Source organism: Notothenia coriiceps, unplaced genomic scaffold, assembly GCF_000735185.1.
Source record: "Notothenia coriiceps isolate Sejong01 unplaced genomic scaffold, NC01 NC01_scaffold00022052, whole genome shotgun sequence".
Taxonomy (NCBI): domain Eukaryota; kingdom Metazoa; phylum Chordata; class Actinopteri; order Perciformes; family Nototheniidae; genus Notothenia; species Notothenia coriiceps.
The window spans coordinates 18,655-37,616 of NW_011354753.1; the positions used below are offsets into that span (position 1 = coordinate 18,655).

The 18,962-nt window shown below is 43.5% G+C and overlaps 1 protein-coding gene across 1 annotated transcript in view; it reads right to left on the bottom strand.

The window, feature by feature from the left end:
* LOC104953658 (copper-transporting ATPase 2-like) overlaps nucleotides 1–18,962 on the bottom strand; it is a gene marked incomplete at its 3' end in the record, with an annotated part of 39,925 nt that overhangs the window by 17,233 nt on the left and 3,730 nt on the right. The window contains exons 2-11 of the mRNA XM_010780628.1: nucleotides 17,922–18,678; nucleotides 15,373–15,606; nucleotides 15,143–15,306; nucleotides 14,896–15,057; nucleotides 14,748–14,821; nucleotides 13,502–13,685; nucleotides 12,579–12,812; nucleotides 12,113–12,204; nucleotides 11,909–12,036; nucleotides 11,097–11,251 (exon numbers count right to left, since the gene is read on the bottom strand). Coding sequence (XP_010778930.1) covers nucleotides 11,097–11,251; nucleotides 11,909–12,036; nucleotides 12,113–12,204; nucleotides 12,579–12,812; nucleotides 13,502–13,685; nucleotides 14,748–14,821; nucleotides 14,896–15,057; nucleotides 15,143–15,306; nucleotides 15,373–15,606; nucleotides 17,922–18,678 — 2,184 coding nt within the window. The remainder of the gene's footprint in view (nucleotides 1–11,096; nucleotides 11,252–11,908; nucleotides 12,037–12,112; nucleotides 12,205–12,578; nucleotides 12,813–13,501; nucleotides 13,686–14,747; nucleotides 14,822–14,895; nucleotides 15,058–15,142; nucleotides 15,307–15,372; nucleotides 15,607–17,921; nucleotides 18,679–18,962) is intronic.

The following is an 18,962-nucleotide window of genomic DNA, read 5'->3' on the forward strand; positions in this document are numbered from 1 at the left end:
GAGTGGATGGTGTAGAAGCCTGGGTCACCCTTGGTACTTCCCTCCACCAAGCACCGGTCCTGCAGGTCCCATAGGTGCACTCCCCCTATAAAACACAAAGAACCATTTCAAAACCTAAAATCTAACCAGCTGAAGTGGCAAATGAAAGGTAGGCATATTCGGGTGGTGCCCCTACTGTAGCATTAGTATGGGTTTTATCGAGAGTCTATAGGAAAAGAAAGACTAAAAAGTAACTTTAAAAAGGAAAAAAAAAAAACAAGAGTGTTCCCTAAAGGAGGTCCAGTGTTCCCTAGAGCAGTGGTTCTCAAACCTTTTTCAATCATGTTCCCCCTTTGAAAAGAAATTCAGCCAAGTGCCCCCTGATCAGCGCAAAAACTTTGTTAAGGAAAAAATAGCCTATAAAAAGAGGTACAGTAGCGCTGCACCATCAGTGTCTGATTTATTAAAACAACAACCTTGTAATTGAGAAACACTTAAATGCTACATTTAAAATGTTTACAATCCATCACTAAATTCATGGCAAAGCAATTTTATCATCATGCAATAACACTAAGACAACATTAGTTGCATTGAACTGATCTTTTTAATAAGTTGTACAATATAGTGAGAAACATGGGCTTGTGCTTCACTGAGGACCTTTGTCATTCTGACAGGAAGGCCACTGATTACACTTCGCTTTTTGAAATATGTGTAACTCTGTTAATATAAAACCCACACTGCTCAAACTTTCTTACTTTTCCTAAAATTGGTATATCTATTTATTTATTTATTTTGGGGCATGGGGAATGAAGAGAAAAAAATATATGAGCATTTTCTGAGCATGGGATTTTGACCCCTCATATCAACATAATGCTGCGCTAAACTTTGCGGCCACACGCTTATTGTTTAGGTCCTTTGAAAAGTAGGCAGTCATATAATTAACTAGAACTAGCTAGATCTGATAGATTTGGACATATATGCGAGTGAAGTATAACCGGACGCGAGAGAGAGATCAGTTCAGCTGCTGCTGACGGAGAACACGCAGCTCTGCATGATCACAGCTCCGCCGCTGTGACGGACCGTTGAGCCGAGCAAAATATACTAAGAGTTAGACCTAAAACACTTAGCTATTTCATCTCTCTGGAACTAGCTAAACTAGTTATAAATATATTTGTTCTTTACTGTCGGGTCACTTAGGCCGGTTAGACAGGTTCACTGCCGCAGGAGACTGACGGGCTGTCAGGAGAGGGAGAGGAAAAGAGAGCACCCCGTTTACTTTTCCCATTTTATTATCCAGAATTACTGTAAACACTTGAATAAAGTAGTTAATCTACTATTAGTAGTTTGTGTAAATGCATTAATTATGTTTGTTTTTTTCATTAACATAACATAAATCTCACGTACCCCCTGCAGTACTCCAACGTACCCCTAGGGGTCCGCGTACCCCCATTTGAGAACCACTGCTCCAGAGAACATATAGAAGATCTACCGTTAACTGTTCTTTTACAGAAGCCTCAGTTTCTGACTACAGTTCCATCGAATTCAAATGGTAATGATGTTGCTTCAGATGTCATCAAGGGGTTTTTTGCTACGAGATGGGACATTACAGCATGAAGGCTAAGATAAATATTCCATCTAAAGGCTACGCATGGAGATCGGAACGTGCACACCCTGAAGAAGTGTTTACTGGACAATATAAGAGAAGCAGAACGAGTGTACGCCAGTTACATCTTGCTATAAGTGTTTTGGAAGATTTTTTATTATGTATAATCGAGTATTAAATTGCATGTTACTTTGTTATTAGGTTATGTATGTAAGTTTGTTAAACTTCAATGGGACAAATAGATTTTTTCCTCTTAAGCATACTGAGTTTTTTTTAAATGATTTTCCATTTAAGTAGAGTAGATTAGCGCAATTGTCTTTTCTTCCACTTTTTGTGTTATAATCAAAAATATGTTTTTTAGGCTATTTGTGAGTAGGTACAGTACCTGTGGCTTCTACCTTGAGTAAAATGATTACCCATTGATAAATGTTTTTCAGAAAGTTGTTTTGGGCTTTCGAGGGCGGAACTCAGTAGGTTACTTGTAATAATAATTATTTTTGATTGTGTGACCTTAATTACTAAAAGGAGGGAGTGTTATAGCAGAATGTTTATTACAGCGTATTTCTCATTAATGTCACATGGTATAAGCTACAGTATAGTGGACGGTGTGTTGTTCATTTGGTTTGCTGGAAGGAGGCCCATCTATAGGCAATCAGCTGAAACCCTTCACCAGCAGTTGTATACATTGGCATGTGTGGTAGCTGCTAAATAAGGTCATGAAATCTGGGATCATGTAGCACTCAGAGGATGCAACATATATGACTGCATAAGGTTGGAACATCTCTGCCACGTATGCCGTTTCAAGAGTGTGTTTGTGTGTGTTTTACACTATATACAGTCTATGGTTTTACATGTATAAAGCACATGAGATCTTTCTGGTCTTGGGGGGGGCAGTTCCGCGATTGGCTGCTGTGGCAGCAGGTGATGTACTCCCCATTATTGTTTGTTAAATAATAATTACTGATCAGCTATATCTATGTTTGTGTTTTATTGATTCCTCTCTGTTTCATTCTTTCCTGTTGCGAGTGCTGGATCGCCACAACATAACCATGTTCTTTACATGTTTGTATTGTATGTTGCTCATTTTGATCAAACTGCTAAATGATGCGAGGGTTCAGGTAGTAGTTAATATTAAGGGATGAAAAAATGTAATGCATATTTATTTATTTTGTATTCAATATCATGATAGTTTAGAGAGGACAATCAGAATTCAACGTCTCACCGGAAAGGAGGCACATCTGATACCCTGGACCACAGATAAGGAGGGGGATACAGTAAATCATTTATCTTTCAGTCTACTAAACTGCATATCTGGAGTTCATGTTTAATCTGAAATCCCTGCAGTTTTCAGGCTGCTCTCAACTAGTCTGATGCAGGCAGTAATGAACTCCTTGCGGAAAAGAGAAACACTAGAATAAGTCATAATTTCACACTCACCTTGAGGCTGGCGTTGGAGCGCGCTGGGTCGGTGAACTTCCAGCCCTCGGTGCCCGGGGTCTCTGCTCTGGCCTGCGGGTTGGGGGTCAGCACAGGCGCGCCGCCAGCAGACGGGAAGACGCACAACGAAAGAGGCCGATCTTTCCTGGAGGGACATGAGTGTTTTGATTTGCAGGTTGTTTTCTTTTACGGGTAAACTTAACTTTTTATAAACTTTGAAAAAATATATGTATACTCAACACTATTTAATGTAAAACTATGCTTTCTCCTGCTGGAACTAAACTGGAAAATTGGTACAAACGTATTCAATAGTGAAACATAATTGTGAAAAATTATTTGAGCGCCCCCAAAAATAAGTTCTACTACAAATTGACATTAACTTGTTCACAGGTTTGGCTTGTATGTGGTGAGCCATGACAGAAAGGGTTCATCCTGAAAAGCAGAGCATTTATTTTACAGAGCATTTATGAAAAAGATGTCCATGTCAACAACATTTTTTTTCAGATATTTCCAAGTTGGTACAAAAAAAACAAATAGGGAAGCATCACATCAGCTAAAGCCTCTTCTTTATTTGTAATTAAAAACAAAAATGGATATTGTGATGCATCGTCAATGCAAAGTATTTTACAACTCCCACAACCAACTCTCTAATTGTATAACCGTCTTCATGAGGTTAGCAAGTATTTGACTTGTTAGCTTCCCCATCTCTACCATCCATCCAATATGAAGCATAAAAACATCAGTATCTAATGCGGCCTTACCTGACTCTGCCGACAGCGCTTGACTCTGAAGTCTCACTTATCTGCTGCAGTTTGATCCTCTCTACATGCTCCATATAGTTATGGATCATCTGCAGAAGTCAAAGCAAAGATCCAGAGGACACAGTTGATGGAGGTGCTCAATAATTACAACTCGGCAACATTTATTTTCTTTTGTTCTTTGTCCTCACCTCTGTGTGTCGCTGATGCAGGGAGTTGAATTCTTTCTTTAGCTCCAATTCCCGTTCTTCTAACCTGGCAACTGAGACAGAACACAACACAGGTCAGGATAGGCTGACTCATTTACAAGGCACATGACAAGGATCATACTTTGTCTATGAACTATTGTTCAATTAAAATAATACATCATTATCTTGTTTGTACACAAACCAAAAGTGTCATATGCACCGTTTTAAAAAAGGGGTTATGTTAAAGATTCTTTCTTGCCCAGTCATTTTGTGACGTGGCAGATTAAACCATAACATAACATAAAGTTTATACATGACAAATAATGAGCTTTAGAGATGCTGATTCCCCCCTCTGTCCCCTATGTAAGTGCATATCCCACTTGCAAAAGTCTGCTCTACCATGAAGGGACTGGGAAAGGCAGAGGGGGTAATCTTACTCAAATGGGTTTCAATGTTGGGCTCACTTGTGAAATGAAAAGAACCCTAATCCCTTATTAACACGTCAGGTCTAGCCTAAGCCACGCGGAGAGCTACTGCGACAGTCGGATATACAGCATGAAGGCTGGATACTATCAATTACAGCAGCTAAAGCTTCTGCACGTCGTGTGAGGATGTATTGCCTATGTGTGTATTTTGGCCTTACCCCGGGATGGAGACATGCATTGAAGTGACGTAAGGAAGGATTTACACAGTGGAGACTAATCCCTCCTGTGTGTTCGCATTAGTGCTGTGCACGTTTGGCAAATCACTGAGTGGAGAAGCTGAATGTGCTGCTGAACATTAAGCCAATGATATTGATTTAATGAATAATTAATTTACCCTAAAAAGCTGTTTAACACTGAAAGATGTTTCGATTTGTAATACAAGTCCATAGAAAAGCCAACAGTGTGATTTCCCTGATTATCCATGAAAGTCCATTCAACCTGATGTTACAAATCTTCTGGGAAGCCAAAAGGGTGAGATGTGTATCTATGTTTAAATCTTCCTCATCAGATTATTGAATGCCTTTTACTTGGTCAGAGGATAACATGATGAAGCGTTACTGCTGTCTCATAAGCCATTAGAAGGGCCTCACTGTGATTCAATTCATCTGTTATACAAAGCAGCGTCCTATATCCCAAAATAACTCAACATCAGGCACAATCTCTGATCCCACGGAACAGATAATGACACAAATTGAGATTGTGCCCAATGGGAGTGCAGTAAAACATGAATTTAATTACACATCCCAAAAAACTAAACTGGTAAATGATTGGTCTTTTCTGTGCCTAATAAATCTGATTGTCCTTCATCAGATGTGGACTCTGTCCTCGATGCCTCAGGACGCACGAAGCTGACGTGCTGCACCATACAGTAATGAATGATTGACTACTCAATGGGAGTGGCAGAGGGTGGATTGAGCACTCAGTACATGAACGTGTAGATTCAAGGATCTTATTCTTCAGAACAGACAAACCCTCAGCTACTTATGGCTGCTCTGCTTCACAATGGAAGAAAGTAATGCTGGCATTTCCTTCACTTTGACAGCTTTGTGTGAAAAAATACACATTTTTAAGCAGCTTTTTGTGTCGCTCTGTCACTAGGCACTGGACTGACCGGTCATTGTGTGAATCCACTCTTTCTAAGAAGACATATTGTGTGAGCCAATCACTTTGCCTCCATTCTTTAATCTACCAATAAGATGGGCGGTGATGCACTGTGGCATTAGGAGGACTTGAATAACAGAAATCATATAATCCCATTACTGTTACACTCGAGGGAGAGTGTGAGTACGTACAGTTGTAGAAGTGTGTGTGTGTGTGTGTGTGTGTGTGTGTGTGTGTGTGTGTGTGTGTGTGTGTGTGCATGCAGAGACAAAGTAATCATAACAAGCCATGTGGAACATCAAACAAGTGAAGAAAGAGAGTAAAGAAAACCTCAAAAGCAGAGGGGAGAAAATGAAATGTTTCTTCAATGGAGAACAGTGGTTGTATTGAGAGCTATATGGTATTTTATAAATCATCAAATTGAATGTGCAGGGAAGTAGCTGTGTGTGTGTGCGTTGTGTTTGTGCTTACTCTGGTCTGCGTAGTTTTTGATCTTGAGTTCCAGTTGCCGCGAGTGGGACTCCATTCGGTCCACGTGGTTCTGCAGGTCTTTCTTATCCTGTTCATGAGTGTCCTCAAACTCAATGAACTTCTGCTCAGAGACGCACACAGAAACACAAACACACAGAGCATGGTCAGATTCATTGCTACCAGATCAGAAACCCAAAATCTAAATGCATTTGTTTTAAAAAGGGCCCTATTAGGCTTTTTGGAGTTTTTCTTTTCCTGTAGTGTTTTATATAGGTTTGTATACATGGAAATGATCTGCAAAGGCTATAATCCCAAAGTTTCCTCCAGAGGGAGTTTCTCTCCCACACACTCCCTGTTGCCTGAAACACCTAGCTTGCAGTGGTTTACTCCTCAACAAAGTGACAGTGTTACCTTAAAAAAACTGGGAAGTTTTGATAAACATTTTCAATTTATTTTTGACATTTGCTAAATATTATTGATGATAGAACAATCAGTAAATTCATCAATAATAAGAAATAATTGTAGCATTAGACACAGTGCATTACATCATTTTCACAACATGTAGGCTAGGGCTGTACGATATTGGAGAAAACTGACATTGCGATTTTTTTCCCCCCCCTGCGATATATATTGCGATATGAAAACATACAGGAATTGAAGAAAATACTGTTTTTTCCCCCGCAAACCATCCTTTCTGGAACTTTAATGCTATACAATTGGTATTTTTTTAACTATATTTAACCGGATTAAGGATTTTAGTCATGGACGTCTGGATCAGAGCAACAAGCTGAGCTAGCTCGGTTAGCAGCGCCGAACTGCCCTGGAGAAACACATGAAACTACTTTATTCAGTGTTTTTACCTTTAATCACGGGGTCCGTTTGCTTTGGAGATTTGATTGTGGTTGTTGCTGTGCATGCAGAGCCTGCATGTCACTCACTCAAGTAACCCTGACATGAGAGTTTTCCNTAAGCTAATGTATCAAATACATGAATAAAAGTTACAGTGCAGTTTAAGATATGAATATATCAATTAAAAGCAGCAGCAACAAGAAGAGTCTTCAGCCTGGATTTAAAAGTAGTCAGAGTTGCAACGGACCTGCAGGTTTCTGGGAGTTTGTTCCAGATGTTTGGAGCATAATAACTGAAAGCTGCTTCTCCATTTTAGTTCTGACTCTGGGGACAGAAAGCAGACCAGTGCCAGAAGACCTGAGAGATCTGGATGGTTCATAATTTAGAAGAAGATCAGATGTATTTTGGGCCTAAACCATTCAATGCTCTATAAACCAGCAACAGTTATCCATTAGCATGCTAACACACTAAGAAAATGGATATTGTAGTGACCACTGTTTATCATAATTCACTCATGGAACTACAGGTTGGGGGTATTGTTCCGCTCGGACACACATGTTGACTGCACCTCCTGTGTACCTACTGTGTGCCCTCCTTTCTCTTCTCCCCTTCTCTTCCTGGACTTCAAGCCGGCAACATGTGGTTTTCTGCTGCTCAATAAAACAAACTTTGCACCTTCGATGCACCGCCTCCGACTCCCTTCTCTCGGCACTACACTGGTGACCCTGACGTAAGTCTCGCAGAAGTTTCCGAGACTGGACCGAACATGGCTAGAAACGCAGTTTTTTGGAGACGTCCGTGGCTGTCTCGTGCACACAGTCTGAGGCTCGGTGCGCCTTCCGCGGAATGGCCAGGGAAGTCGCTCGCCATTCCCGCGTTGTTTCGGCACTCGGAGGCAGCAAGCCTTCCGACCACATGGAGACGATACACGACCTCCTAGGTACGGAAGAGCCCAACTTCTTTTTCATGGAGCTGTTTCTTCGGGACATGCGGCTGCATGTCCAGGCTGCGCTCGCTAACACGGCTAGTGTGGAGCCCCGCGCTTTAGCCGAAGAAGCTGACCGGTTCTTCCTGGCCGCCCTGCGATTTACCCCTGAGGCGCTGGCCCCTACACGCAGCGACACCTTCCCTGGTAGAGGCACGCCGCCTAGCAGAGACTCTGGGGCCGACGACATTGAATAACGGCCGTCGACGACTGTCTCTGTGTTCCCTTCTGTCTGATTACCCGATTGTGTCACCTTGTGCCCCTGTGTTTTCTCCTCCCTCCTCACCTGTGTCTTGTTTGTGTGATTAGTCTTGTGTGCATTTAAGTTCTGGTTTTTCTTGTGGTTGACTGTGTTCACGGGGGGAGAGAGTTCAGCTCTGTATCTTGTAGCCTTGAAATAAAGGAATTTTCTGTTAAATCTGCATTTGGGTCCTGCCTGCTTTACTCACTTCACTCTAACCAAACATGGACCCAGCAGAGGTGATGTACAATTTAAGGTGCTTAAAAAATGACTGTCGATATGCCTCCAGTAGAGAGGAAAGGCAGTCTATCATCTCTACGGCACGCCAAGAATAACCTCAAGGCCCTGGTTAAGGGAGTTACTACCAGAGTGGGTGGAGGACCTTATTGGTAGCTTTGAGGTCAAACCTGTTTCCTGGCCTGCTAGCCCCAGGCATGCTAGCCCCCTGCCTGTCACAGTTCCCAACAAGGCTCCTTTCGTGGACCCTTTCGCTGGGTCTCGTCTGGCCTTTGGAGGACCTCTGAGCTTCCGCAAGGCTTCAAGCCAGCATGAAAGGAAACGCAAGGCCAGGATTTCAGTACCGGCCCCTGCAGCCATGGTTCCGGCTCCAGTACCGGCCCCAGCAGCTATGGTTCAGGCCCTGGTTCCGGCCCCAGCAGCCATGGTCCCAGCCCCAGCAGCCATGGTCCCAGTCCCAGAAGCCATGGTTCCGGCTCCAGTACCGGCCCCAGCAGCAATGGTCCCAGCCCCAGAAGCCATGGTTCAGGCCCTGGTTCCGGCCCCAGCAGCCTTGGTCCCTCCTCTAGTCCCTCCTCAAGTCCCTTCTCAAGTCCCTTCTGAAGTCCCTGCTCTAGTCGCTTCTCAAGTCCCTTCTCAAGTCCCCTCTCTAGTCCCATCACAAGTCCCATCTCTAGTCCCTACTCAAGTCCCTCCTCTAGACCCTCCTCAAGTCCCTCCTCTAGTCCCTTCTCAAGTCTCTTCTCAAGTCCCCTCTCTAGTCCCATCACAAGTCCCATCTCTAGTCCCTACTCAAGTCCCTCCTCTAGTCCCTCCTTTAGTCCCTTTCCAAGTCCCTACTCTAGTCCCTACTCTAGTCTCTTCTCTAGTCTCTTCTCCCTTCTCTTCTCTCTTCTCTAGTCCCTTCTCAAGTCCTTACTCAAGTCCCTTTCCAAGTCCTTTATCTAATCCCCTCTCTAGTCTCTTCTCAAGCCCCCTCTCAAGTCCCTTCTCAAGTCCCAACTCCATGCTTTGTTCCGTTGGGGGTTCTGCTGGGGGTCCTGCCAACTCCATGTCCTGTGCCGTTGGGGGTCCAGCCGTCACCTGTTTCGTCGGGGGTCCTTCCAACTCCATGTCCTGTGCCGTTGGGGTTCCAGCCAACACCTGTTTCGCTGGGGGTCCTGCCAACACCATGTCCTGTCTCGTTGGGGGTCCCGCCGACTACTGTTCTACCGGGGGTCCTGCCAACCCCTTGTCTTGTCCCTTTGGGGGTCCCGCCGACTAATATCCTGCCGGGGGTCCAGCCAACCCCGTGTCCTGTCTCGTTGGGGGTCCCTGCGACTACTGTTCTGCCGGGGGTCCTGCCAACCCCATTTCCTGGTCCGTTGGGGGTTCCGCAGGGGGTCCTGCCAACTCTGTGTCCTGTTCCGTTGAGGGTCCCGCCGTCACCTGTCTCGCCGGGTTGTCCTGCCAACTCCTTTTCCTATTTCGTTGGGGGTTCCGCTGGGAGTCATGACAACTCCGTGCCCTGACCTGTTGGGGGTCCCGCCGACACCTGTCCTGCCCGGGGTCCCGCCAAAACCTGCTCCGTCGGAGGTCCAGCCAGCTCCGAATCCTGTTTAGTCAGAGGTCCCGCTGCCACCAGATCCTGACCCGCTGGGGGTCCCGCCTACACCATGTCCAGTTCTGTTGGGGGTCCTGCTGACGCCTATTCCGCCGACACCGTGTCCTGTTCCGACGGCGGTCCCGTCGACACCAGCCCTTGTTCCGTCTGGGGTCCAGTCGACACCAACCCATGTTCTGTCCAAGGTCCCGTCTGTGCCTGTCCCATCGTGGGTTCCGTCTGCACCCGTCCCGACGGCTCCTGTTCCTGTACGGCCGACACCGGTTCCTGTCCGGCCAACACCGGTTCCTGTCCCGCCATCCCCAGCTCCCAGTGCTCCTGATTCCTGTGCTCCTGCTCCAGCGATCCAGCTGACCCCGGAGGGGCCCCATCGCGGCCTAAGGACTCTTCCTGCACGTCCTCCGGAGCTGTCCCGGCGCTGCCTTCCTGCCCGTTCTCCGGAGCTGTCCCGGCACTGCCTTCCTGCCCGTCCTTGTGCCCGGCCCCCTGAGTTCCCCATCCGCAGCCTTCGCCCTCGAGCCCGGCCCCCTGAGTTCCCCAGCCGCGGCCTTCGCCCTCGAGCCCGGCTCCCTGACTTTCCCAGCCGCTGCCTTCTCCCTCGAGTCCGGCCCCCTAATTTACCCCGACGAGGCCTTCACCCCTGTCTTCGGCCCCGCCGCGGAATTCCCTGCTCTGTTGCTGTTCCCCCGGGCCGTCCGCACGAGTCCCCCTTCTTGGCCTCTACCTTGTCCCCGGGCCGTCCGCCCGAGTCCCCCTTCTCGACCTCTGCTTTGCCCCCGGGCCATCCGCCTGAGTCCCCCTTCTCGGCCTCTGCTTTGCCCCCGGGCCGTCCGCCCGAGTCCCCCTTCTCGGCTTCTGCTTTGCCCCGGGATGTCCGTCAGTTTTTTATGCGGAAGTAAAAATGTCTTACAAAAACGACGCCAGATGTCACTGTAGTGTATATTTCTGTATCATTTTCCTACACATTTATTCACAGGGGTCTCTAACCTGCAAGTTGCTCTTTAGGGAGTCATATGAAGGATATATGCAGTTAAAGCAGCAAGTGTTTTGTTTTCCTTTGTAAAATTGGCTGAATTGAAAGAAAAATCACTTAAAAAAGCTGGAATAACTTCATTGGTAGTTGAATTGATGACAATCTGGAAATATAGTTGCCTCTAACCTTTGAGGTTTGGGCTTCTTCCACCAGTTTAACGATTTGAGACAGGGTTGTGTCTGCTCCGACGTGTGTGGCCTCCACCAGCAGAGCTCCGTGAGCGTTGATGGAGCCGGCGATCACCAAACTGCCCACCTTCTTACTGACCGGCATCGGCTCCCCTGATAGAAAGACAAGGGGCAAACATCCTCATTACAAATTCAGAACTTTTTACTTTATTATGAAATCTCTTTTGAATCCAACTTTATGTCCCTAATGGCTTTGGAGGTAAATGTGGTCAGCTAATGCATCCATTCAAATCATTTTTAAATGCAATTATTGATTTTACAGTACATTAAAACAAAAGGAGCAGGATTGCTATACATATGTATTTATACATGAAAAGAAAGCTCCAAAAGCTATTCATTCTTGCTAAAATGTTTGCTGCATGTGTTTTAGATCAAAAATCTTTTTATTGCGTTTCGACAATGCATAACCAGTGTTTGTCATTTAGAAATGGAAAGCTAAATATATGCATACAAATGAGACAGTGGTATGTACTGATTGTATGTACAAATGTTTTTTTTCATTTACAAAAAACACACACAAACAAACAATAACAACAACTAAAGTAATCCTGCATTTGTTTGACATCAGTAACCACCAGGAAGCTGAAACCAACACTTTGACAAGTTGAAAGCATTGCTTTTACGAGTTTATAATAAAACTAAATAATAAACTTGATAATTAAGGCTTGCATCCATTCCTAAAAGCTACACACATGCAGCGATTTGTAAACACATTCCTCCACCATCAGAACATAAATCTACCACCCGTACCTGTGATCAGGGACTCATCTGCCATGGAACTTCCCTCGATCACTTTCCCATCAACGGGGAACTTTCCTCCAGGGGCCACTTTCACAATGTCCCCCCGCTGGACCAGCTCCACCGGCACCTGTTCCTCGCTGAGGCATAAACACCAACTTACAGTTCAAATGCATTAAGACTACATTTTCATTTATTTCCTCTTAAGTATCCCACCTGATGATGGAGTGGTCCGGTCCCAAAGTGACCACAGTGGCATCAGTGGCTTGAAGGGACATTAATTTGGCCAAAGCCTCTGAGGTTTTACTCTAAAAATGGAGAAACAACATGTCAAGCAAATGTCAGATAAAACAGCAAGGGTTTGTGGGAAATTTGTTCTTAGAAACTATTTCTGTATCTGGTATTAATGGTTGCAGAATTATACTGAAGTTTTAAAATCTTTAAACACGCAGCAGTTTTATCAACAATAAATGACAGATTTTTAAGAATATTTTCTTGGTTTCATATTTTTACGATATAATACTAAATTACAATATTCTACACTGACAAAAAACCTTTACATTACATTACATAGCATTTAGCTGACACTTTTACATTGAAGTATGCCTTTGAAAAATACATTTAAGTTAAAACTAAAAGAAAATAGAGAATTAAAAAAAGCAAATATATATATGATTTTTACTTTTGCAACGTTTTCTAGCCATCGGCCCAGAGCGATGAAGACAAACAGCATAGGAGGGGTGTCGAAGAATGTGACGGGGCTCTGGCCTGCTCGCTCAGCCATGGCGACAACGAGCACCACACAGGAGTACAGGTAGGCGATGGAGGTGGCTAACACGATTAGCACGTCCATGTTGGCTGTGCGGTGTTTTAACGAGCGATACGCCTGGATGTAAAAGTATCTGCCTCCAAAGATCTGCAGGGGAAAAAACACATTAAATAGATTTACAAATGTTTCAACGTTGCTACAGAAAAAGTGGAGATAGAGACGTAAAATAAAACACTTTTAGACAATGGGCATGCATGTACGAATTAACATTAAAATATATTTGAATTACAAAGTACACATATGGTAGAAAAGTAGGAACAGCAGCAGTATGTATAAAATAAATGAAGTGTAACATGTAGAATGTAGTGTGGTGGAAGCTAGATACTAGAGGTAAAAGTATATATGGGATTATAGAGGACACTAAACAAACTGTTGTCAATCATGGATAGCCCCACCCACACCCAACTGGACTTATAACTTCTCACTGTACATTTCACATTTATATTTAATTTACTATGCCATGCTTGCAAGCTAAATGTAAATAATGTCACACTTTTATATTATGTATTATCTTTTACATACTGCTGCAACGAAAACATTTCCCAATTTGGGATCAATAAAGTATATCTTACCATATATTATATTGCACAGAATTTCTTACACATTCTTGATTAAGAAGGCAGCCAGTTATAATAATCATTTGAACTATATTGCCCATTAGTGTTATCGCACAACAGTGGTGTCGTAGTCTTTGTTTAGTGAGAGGTCACAATGTCATTAATACAGAAAAGAAGCACCTAAGAATAAAACCCAAAGCTCTTGAACAGATCCCTAACCTGTACAGGAGTGCAGAGCAGGAAGAAGGCCAGGTTAAGCAGGGAGAGGCCAGGCAGCAGGTTCTGCTCCTCGGGCATGGAGCCTCCGTGCTCCTGGTGCTGGCTGTCCATCACCATCATGTAGATCATCAGCCCCATCACAGGCAGGCCGAACACCATGCTGAGCAGGAAGGAGCCCTTCCACCTGCAGAGAAATGAGTCACTTGTGGAGAGAAGAGAAATCCTTTTCCTCGTGTATTATCTGCTCCCTGCGCTCTGATTTCTGTTGATTTACATGTTTACCATTTTTTTTAAAGCTTACCTATTAAACTATTTGTAGGCATATATTATAGGTCTCAGATATATAAAAAAACATGTCTATGAAGTGTTTTGCTCAAAATGCCAAACAGGTCACCCATTGAAGCCATGCCTCATACCCCTCTATTTCAGCCTTGTTACTAAAGTGCTGATTCTGGGTCCTTAGCTTTAAAAAAAAAGTTAGGCCTGCTCAGATTTCTACCGGCAGATACTCCGTGCCGTGATGAAACGCCATATCATGTTCAAAACCACATCAAGGATTATTTCTGAAACAGTATGGAGCTCAAATTATTTTTCTCTTGCGGGTTTACCTTTTTATTTCCTGCTTTTTTACACATATTCTCTCCAGCACAGCGTTAGCTCTGAGTGTTGGCGTTGCCTTCTAATGTAAACAAAGACCATATTACTTGCAAAACGTTGCACATTTCAGATACTTTTCAGATAGGGTCGTGGGTCCACATTTCCGATATTACGTCACATCGGCAGCAAATCTGGATCAGCTGTCTTACTCCCGTTTTTAGAGATTTGGGTATGGAGGAAAAGAGAGAGGGTGGACTTTGAGCTACAAAAGGTTAAGAACCCATTTCCTAATCAAAATGATTTGCCAACCTGAAATATGTTAAATAATGTGATGGGAATTGAGGGATTAACAAAAATAAACTGTTTGTTACATGGTCAAGTTATTACATTACATCTCACATGACGCTTTCCAAGTTATCTGATGCATTGATTGGTATTGGTATATATGTACAGTATATGTTTGTACACAAGGTGCCACTAAAATACCTTGCTAACAGTGCATTTATTTTTGGAGTGGAGACAATTGGGAAAGTGTTTAGCTGTTCCTAAGCAACTGATTTGGTGTTCAGGTGTTAGACAGTTTTATCATCTAATAGAGGTTTGGGCAATTTCAACTTGTTATGACAATGACTTCAAACCAGATACTTGCTGTCGAATTTCTTCCGTGTGATCGAGGTTGTTTTTGTAACCTGCTTTCACCAGACTGGCCTCGAAACCGAGACTCTGGAATAAGAAATATAATCTGTTACATCATACATTTACATGAGAGGAGGTTAAACATTGAAAGAGATAATTACCTGAATGATCTTGATAATATCTCGGGCTCCGAGCACTTCCGGGTCAAACTGGATCTGAGCTTTTTTGGTTGCGAGGGCCACGGAGGCCCCGAGGATCCCTTTGGTTGAGGTGAGCTTGGACTCAATGTTGTGCACACATGATGCACATGTCATTCCTGTTATCTATGAGTCAAAAAATATTGAAATACGTGACTTTCTTGTGATATTTCAGGAAGATGTTGTATGATACTCTCCTCAGTTGACTCACAGTGAGGTCCAGTTTCCCGTGTGTTACTGCATTGTCCTCTATCAGCTTGGCACCAAATCCTAAGTCTTCTATGAGCTGAGTTACAGCAGCAGCGTTCATGATTTCTGAATCATATTTCACCTCCGCCTTCCCAGCCATTAGTGACACCAACACCGTGACGATTCCTACAAGTCAAGCATTACATTAGATACATCAAAAAGCATGTTGTTTATCACCTTTCATGTCTTTACCCTTTTGTTTGAGCAGGTTCCTCTCAATGTTGGCCACACAGGAAGCACAGGTCATTCCAATTACGCAGATGAAGCATTTTTGCACTTTAATCTCGCTTCTGGGGGCCATCTGTGATCCGGCGCCATTGCTGACTCCAGCCTTATTGGTTGTTTTTAAGTCCGAGAGGTGAGAAAGTCCAAAGAAAACTGGCCTGGACTTTTCCTGACCCTGGATGCTCTTTGCAGAAGCAGGGTCTGCAGGAAAGGAACAAAATCAGAGGCAGAAATATGTTTGAGGGTAGATAGACAGATATTTACCGTTTAGTGGTTCAGTATCCTTAAAGACCTCCTATTATACTCTTTCTCAACAATATATTACAGGTCTCAGATATATACAAACATGTATCTGAAGTGTCTGAAACACTAAACAGATCCTTGTAGCATCCCATAATCCCCTCTGTTTCAGCCCTGTTCCAAAAGTGCTGATTCTGTGTCTGTAGCTTTAAATACTAATGAGCTGCTGTTGGCCACGCCTCTCTGAGAAGTGATTGGTTAAAAACAAACATGGTGCTCTAGGAGGAGATTCAGGTGATAAGGTGGGGGGGGGGGGTTACCTTGGTTGGTTATTGGCTAACGGCCCGTCCACACTACAGCTTCGACAGCTTCAAAAACGGTTTCCAACGCGTCTGCCCATTCACTTTGAATGGGGTGACGTCACGTTGCCTCGCTTTTCGCCGAAGTGAATTGTGGGTAGCAGAGCGGAGCTTTCCTGGCGTTTCACTGCAAAAGTTGAGCAATGTTCAACTTTTGACGCCTCGGCAGAAGCGTCAGCCAATCGAATCATATGCGAGTACAAGCTCCAGCCAATCAAACCGCTGCTTGTGTGTCAGGGGCGGGAGATTCATGTGATTGATTGTTGGACGAGCTTCAGACACGCCCGCCGACAAGCTTTTTTTGAAGCTGTAGTGTGGACGGGCCGTAATGGTTACACAACCCAAAAAACATTTTGACATCACAAAGTTGCCAAAATCTGATCAGCTGATTTTCAGACAGGTTTTTTATAAATGGATCAGGACAAAAAGAGTTCTTTGTTCCTGAAACTTTCAGAGTCACTTAACACAGAGGGGACACATGTTGTATAAAAGACATGAAGAAGTGTATTTTGGATAATGGGGGACCTTTAACAAATTGCAGGATTATTTCCATGTTTTTGATTCTCTATATTTCTACACCCATATATTCGATGCATTGCGCTTTTTCCTTCACTTCATTCATTCGACAGATGTAGTTGCTTCCAGTTTCAGATTTAACAGTAAAATTGTTAAATAAAAGTACTTTTCAATGTTAGAAAAATGTAAGAAAACTTGTTATTCTAAATAAGGATTACCAACCAAGACATAATAGTTAACTTATATTAGTTATCTTTTAGTTATTTGCACCTATCACTGATTTTGAGCTAAAGCGTGTAACCCAACTCGACCTTGACGGGAAATGAGAAAGGAACATTAAAGAATCTGCTCGTAATCAGCCTGAGTTAATTCCCCGTCTTGGCAAGCTTTTTGATTAAATCCAACAAGAAAGCCCCGGCCGGTGTAAGAGCCCTCCATGTCAGAACTCAAGAGCATACTTGTCTGGTTTCCACGGTAATCAGTGGGAAACTGAGGTAAGGTGTACTGGAATATATTGACACACACATACAGATGCTACTGATAGCTTTTCTTTCAGAAGCTTTACACTGACAGGTTTAATGAAGAGGTTATCAGAGGTTATGAATAAAGAAATGATCATGCACAAGACGTCGTGGTCTGGTTGGATTAAATAGCTTCAATGACAAGAACACAAGAACAAGAGTGCTTTTATGGAGCTTTTCTGAGCTGAGTTCAATGTGACCTGAGTTTCAAAAAACAACTCTCTTTCAGATAAACATAAATGAGATCCGAAACTGATACTGGATTATATTTGGTAATGATAGAAACATCTCCTCATCTCACCCTTGCATGAAAGGAAATAAAACTCTTTCCAAAACCATTTCCAACTATTCCTTAAAGACTGGGTTACACAAGAAATCTATTGTTTGTTTCTAGTAATTAAAGAGAAAAGGCTTTTGTGTATAAATAAATCAGTTTTTAGTTTTACTTAGATGTTATCTTATACTTCAACTATTGTTATTATTATTTGTTTCAAAAAGTTTACATTTTCAACAAAAAAAACAATGTGACTCAGTATTGTTTTTTTAAAAAGCAATTTATTTAACATTAAAAATATATATATTTTTTTCTTTCTTTCTGGAATAGTAACATTAACATCTCAGGGTTTGTGTAAATTGGACAAAGGAAGACTTTTTAAAACCTTTTTTCCTCTTTATAATCAAACAATGAATCAATTCAAGTGGCCAATTTCAAGATATTGGCATAAACGTGTAACTATGAAATAAATGTGAATAACAATGTAATGGTCCTGATCTGAACACAAACCTCTGTACTCACACTCAAATCAGGCAGCATTAAGTTTTATTAACAGCCTTTAGGGTTAACCCACAAAATGTAAATACAAATCGACATTTCGCCTACCTTCAAGTGACGCGTCAAAGCCCATGTCCTCGATAGCGGCCCTGAGCTGCTCCGGCTCCGTCAGGCTGGGGTCAAAGGTTATCGTTCCCTTTTCCTCCTTCAGTGACACGGCGATGGAGCGCACCCCCGTCACCCCAGAGATCATCCCTTCTATGGATTGCACGCATGAGCTGCAAGTCATCCCTACAATCCAGATGTCTACAGTCAGCGTGTCTCTCTGCCAGCAGCCAGTATCATATCCAGATGCATCATGGGATATTAAAGAGGCACCAAATCCCATCTCCTCAATGCAGTCTCTCAGCTGTGCTTGTGTAACTACAATAGGTTGATGCACAATCAACGCTGTGGCGTCCTGAAGGGACACCTGGATGTGTCCGACCCCAGGTAGAGGACCAATCCGTCCCTCGATGGACTGGACACAGGACTGGCAGTGCATCCCCTCCACCCTAATGTGCACCGCTGACTCAGCACTCAATCCCATGCTCTGCAGCTCCAGAGCCATCTCTTTGGTTGTGATAACGGAGGCATCATAGTCCACTTTGGCTAAGCTGCTGTTTAAAGACAAGCTGGCAGCAAGAACTCCATCCAGGCTGCAGATCCTGCTCTCGATGGTCTGGGTCTGGCTCTCCGGGGAAAGTCCCTGGAGTTTAAGAGTGGCTCTGGAGGCAGTTTGGGGCGGTTGGTAGAGCTCACTCTGACTCCCGTATTCATAGGCCAAGTTATCAAGGCCTTGTTGGTCGATGGGAGCGCCATTCCCCTGGAAAACAAGAAACAAATGAAAGGCCCCCTATTATACTCTTTTCCATCAATATATTATAGTTCTCAGTTATATACAAAACATGTCTCTGAAGTGTTTGGATTAGGCAGACAGATCATGCATTGTAGCATCCCATAAACCTCTCTGTTTCAGCCCTGGTTCAAAAGTGCGGATTCTGGGTCTGTAGCTTTAAATTAAAATAAGGTGCTACTCCCCACGAGATATTTGGTTACAAAGAACTCAATGGTGCTCTAGAGGAGATTCAGGTGATAAGGGGGGGTGGG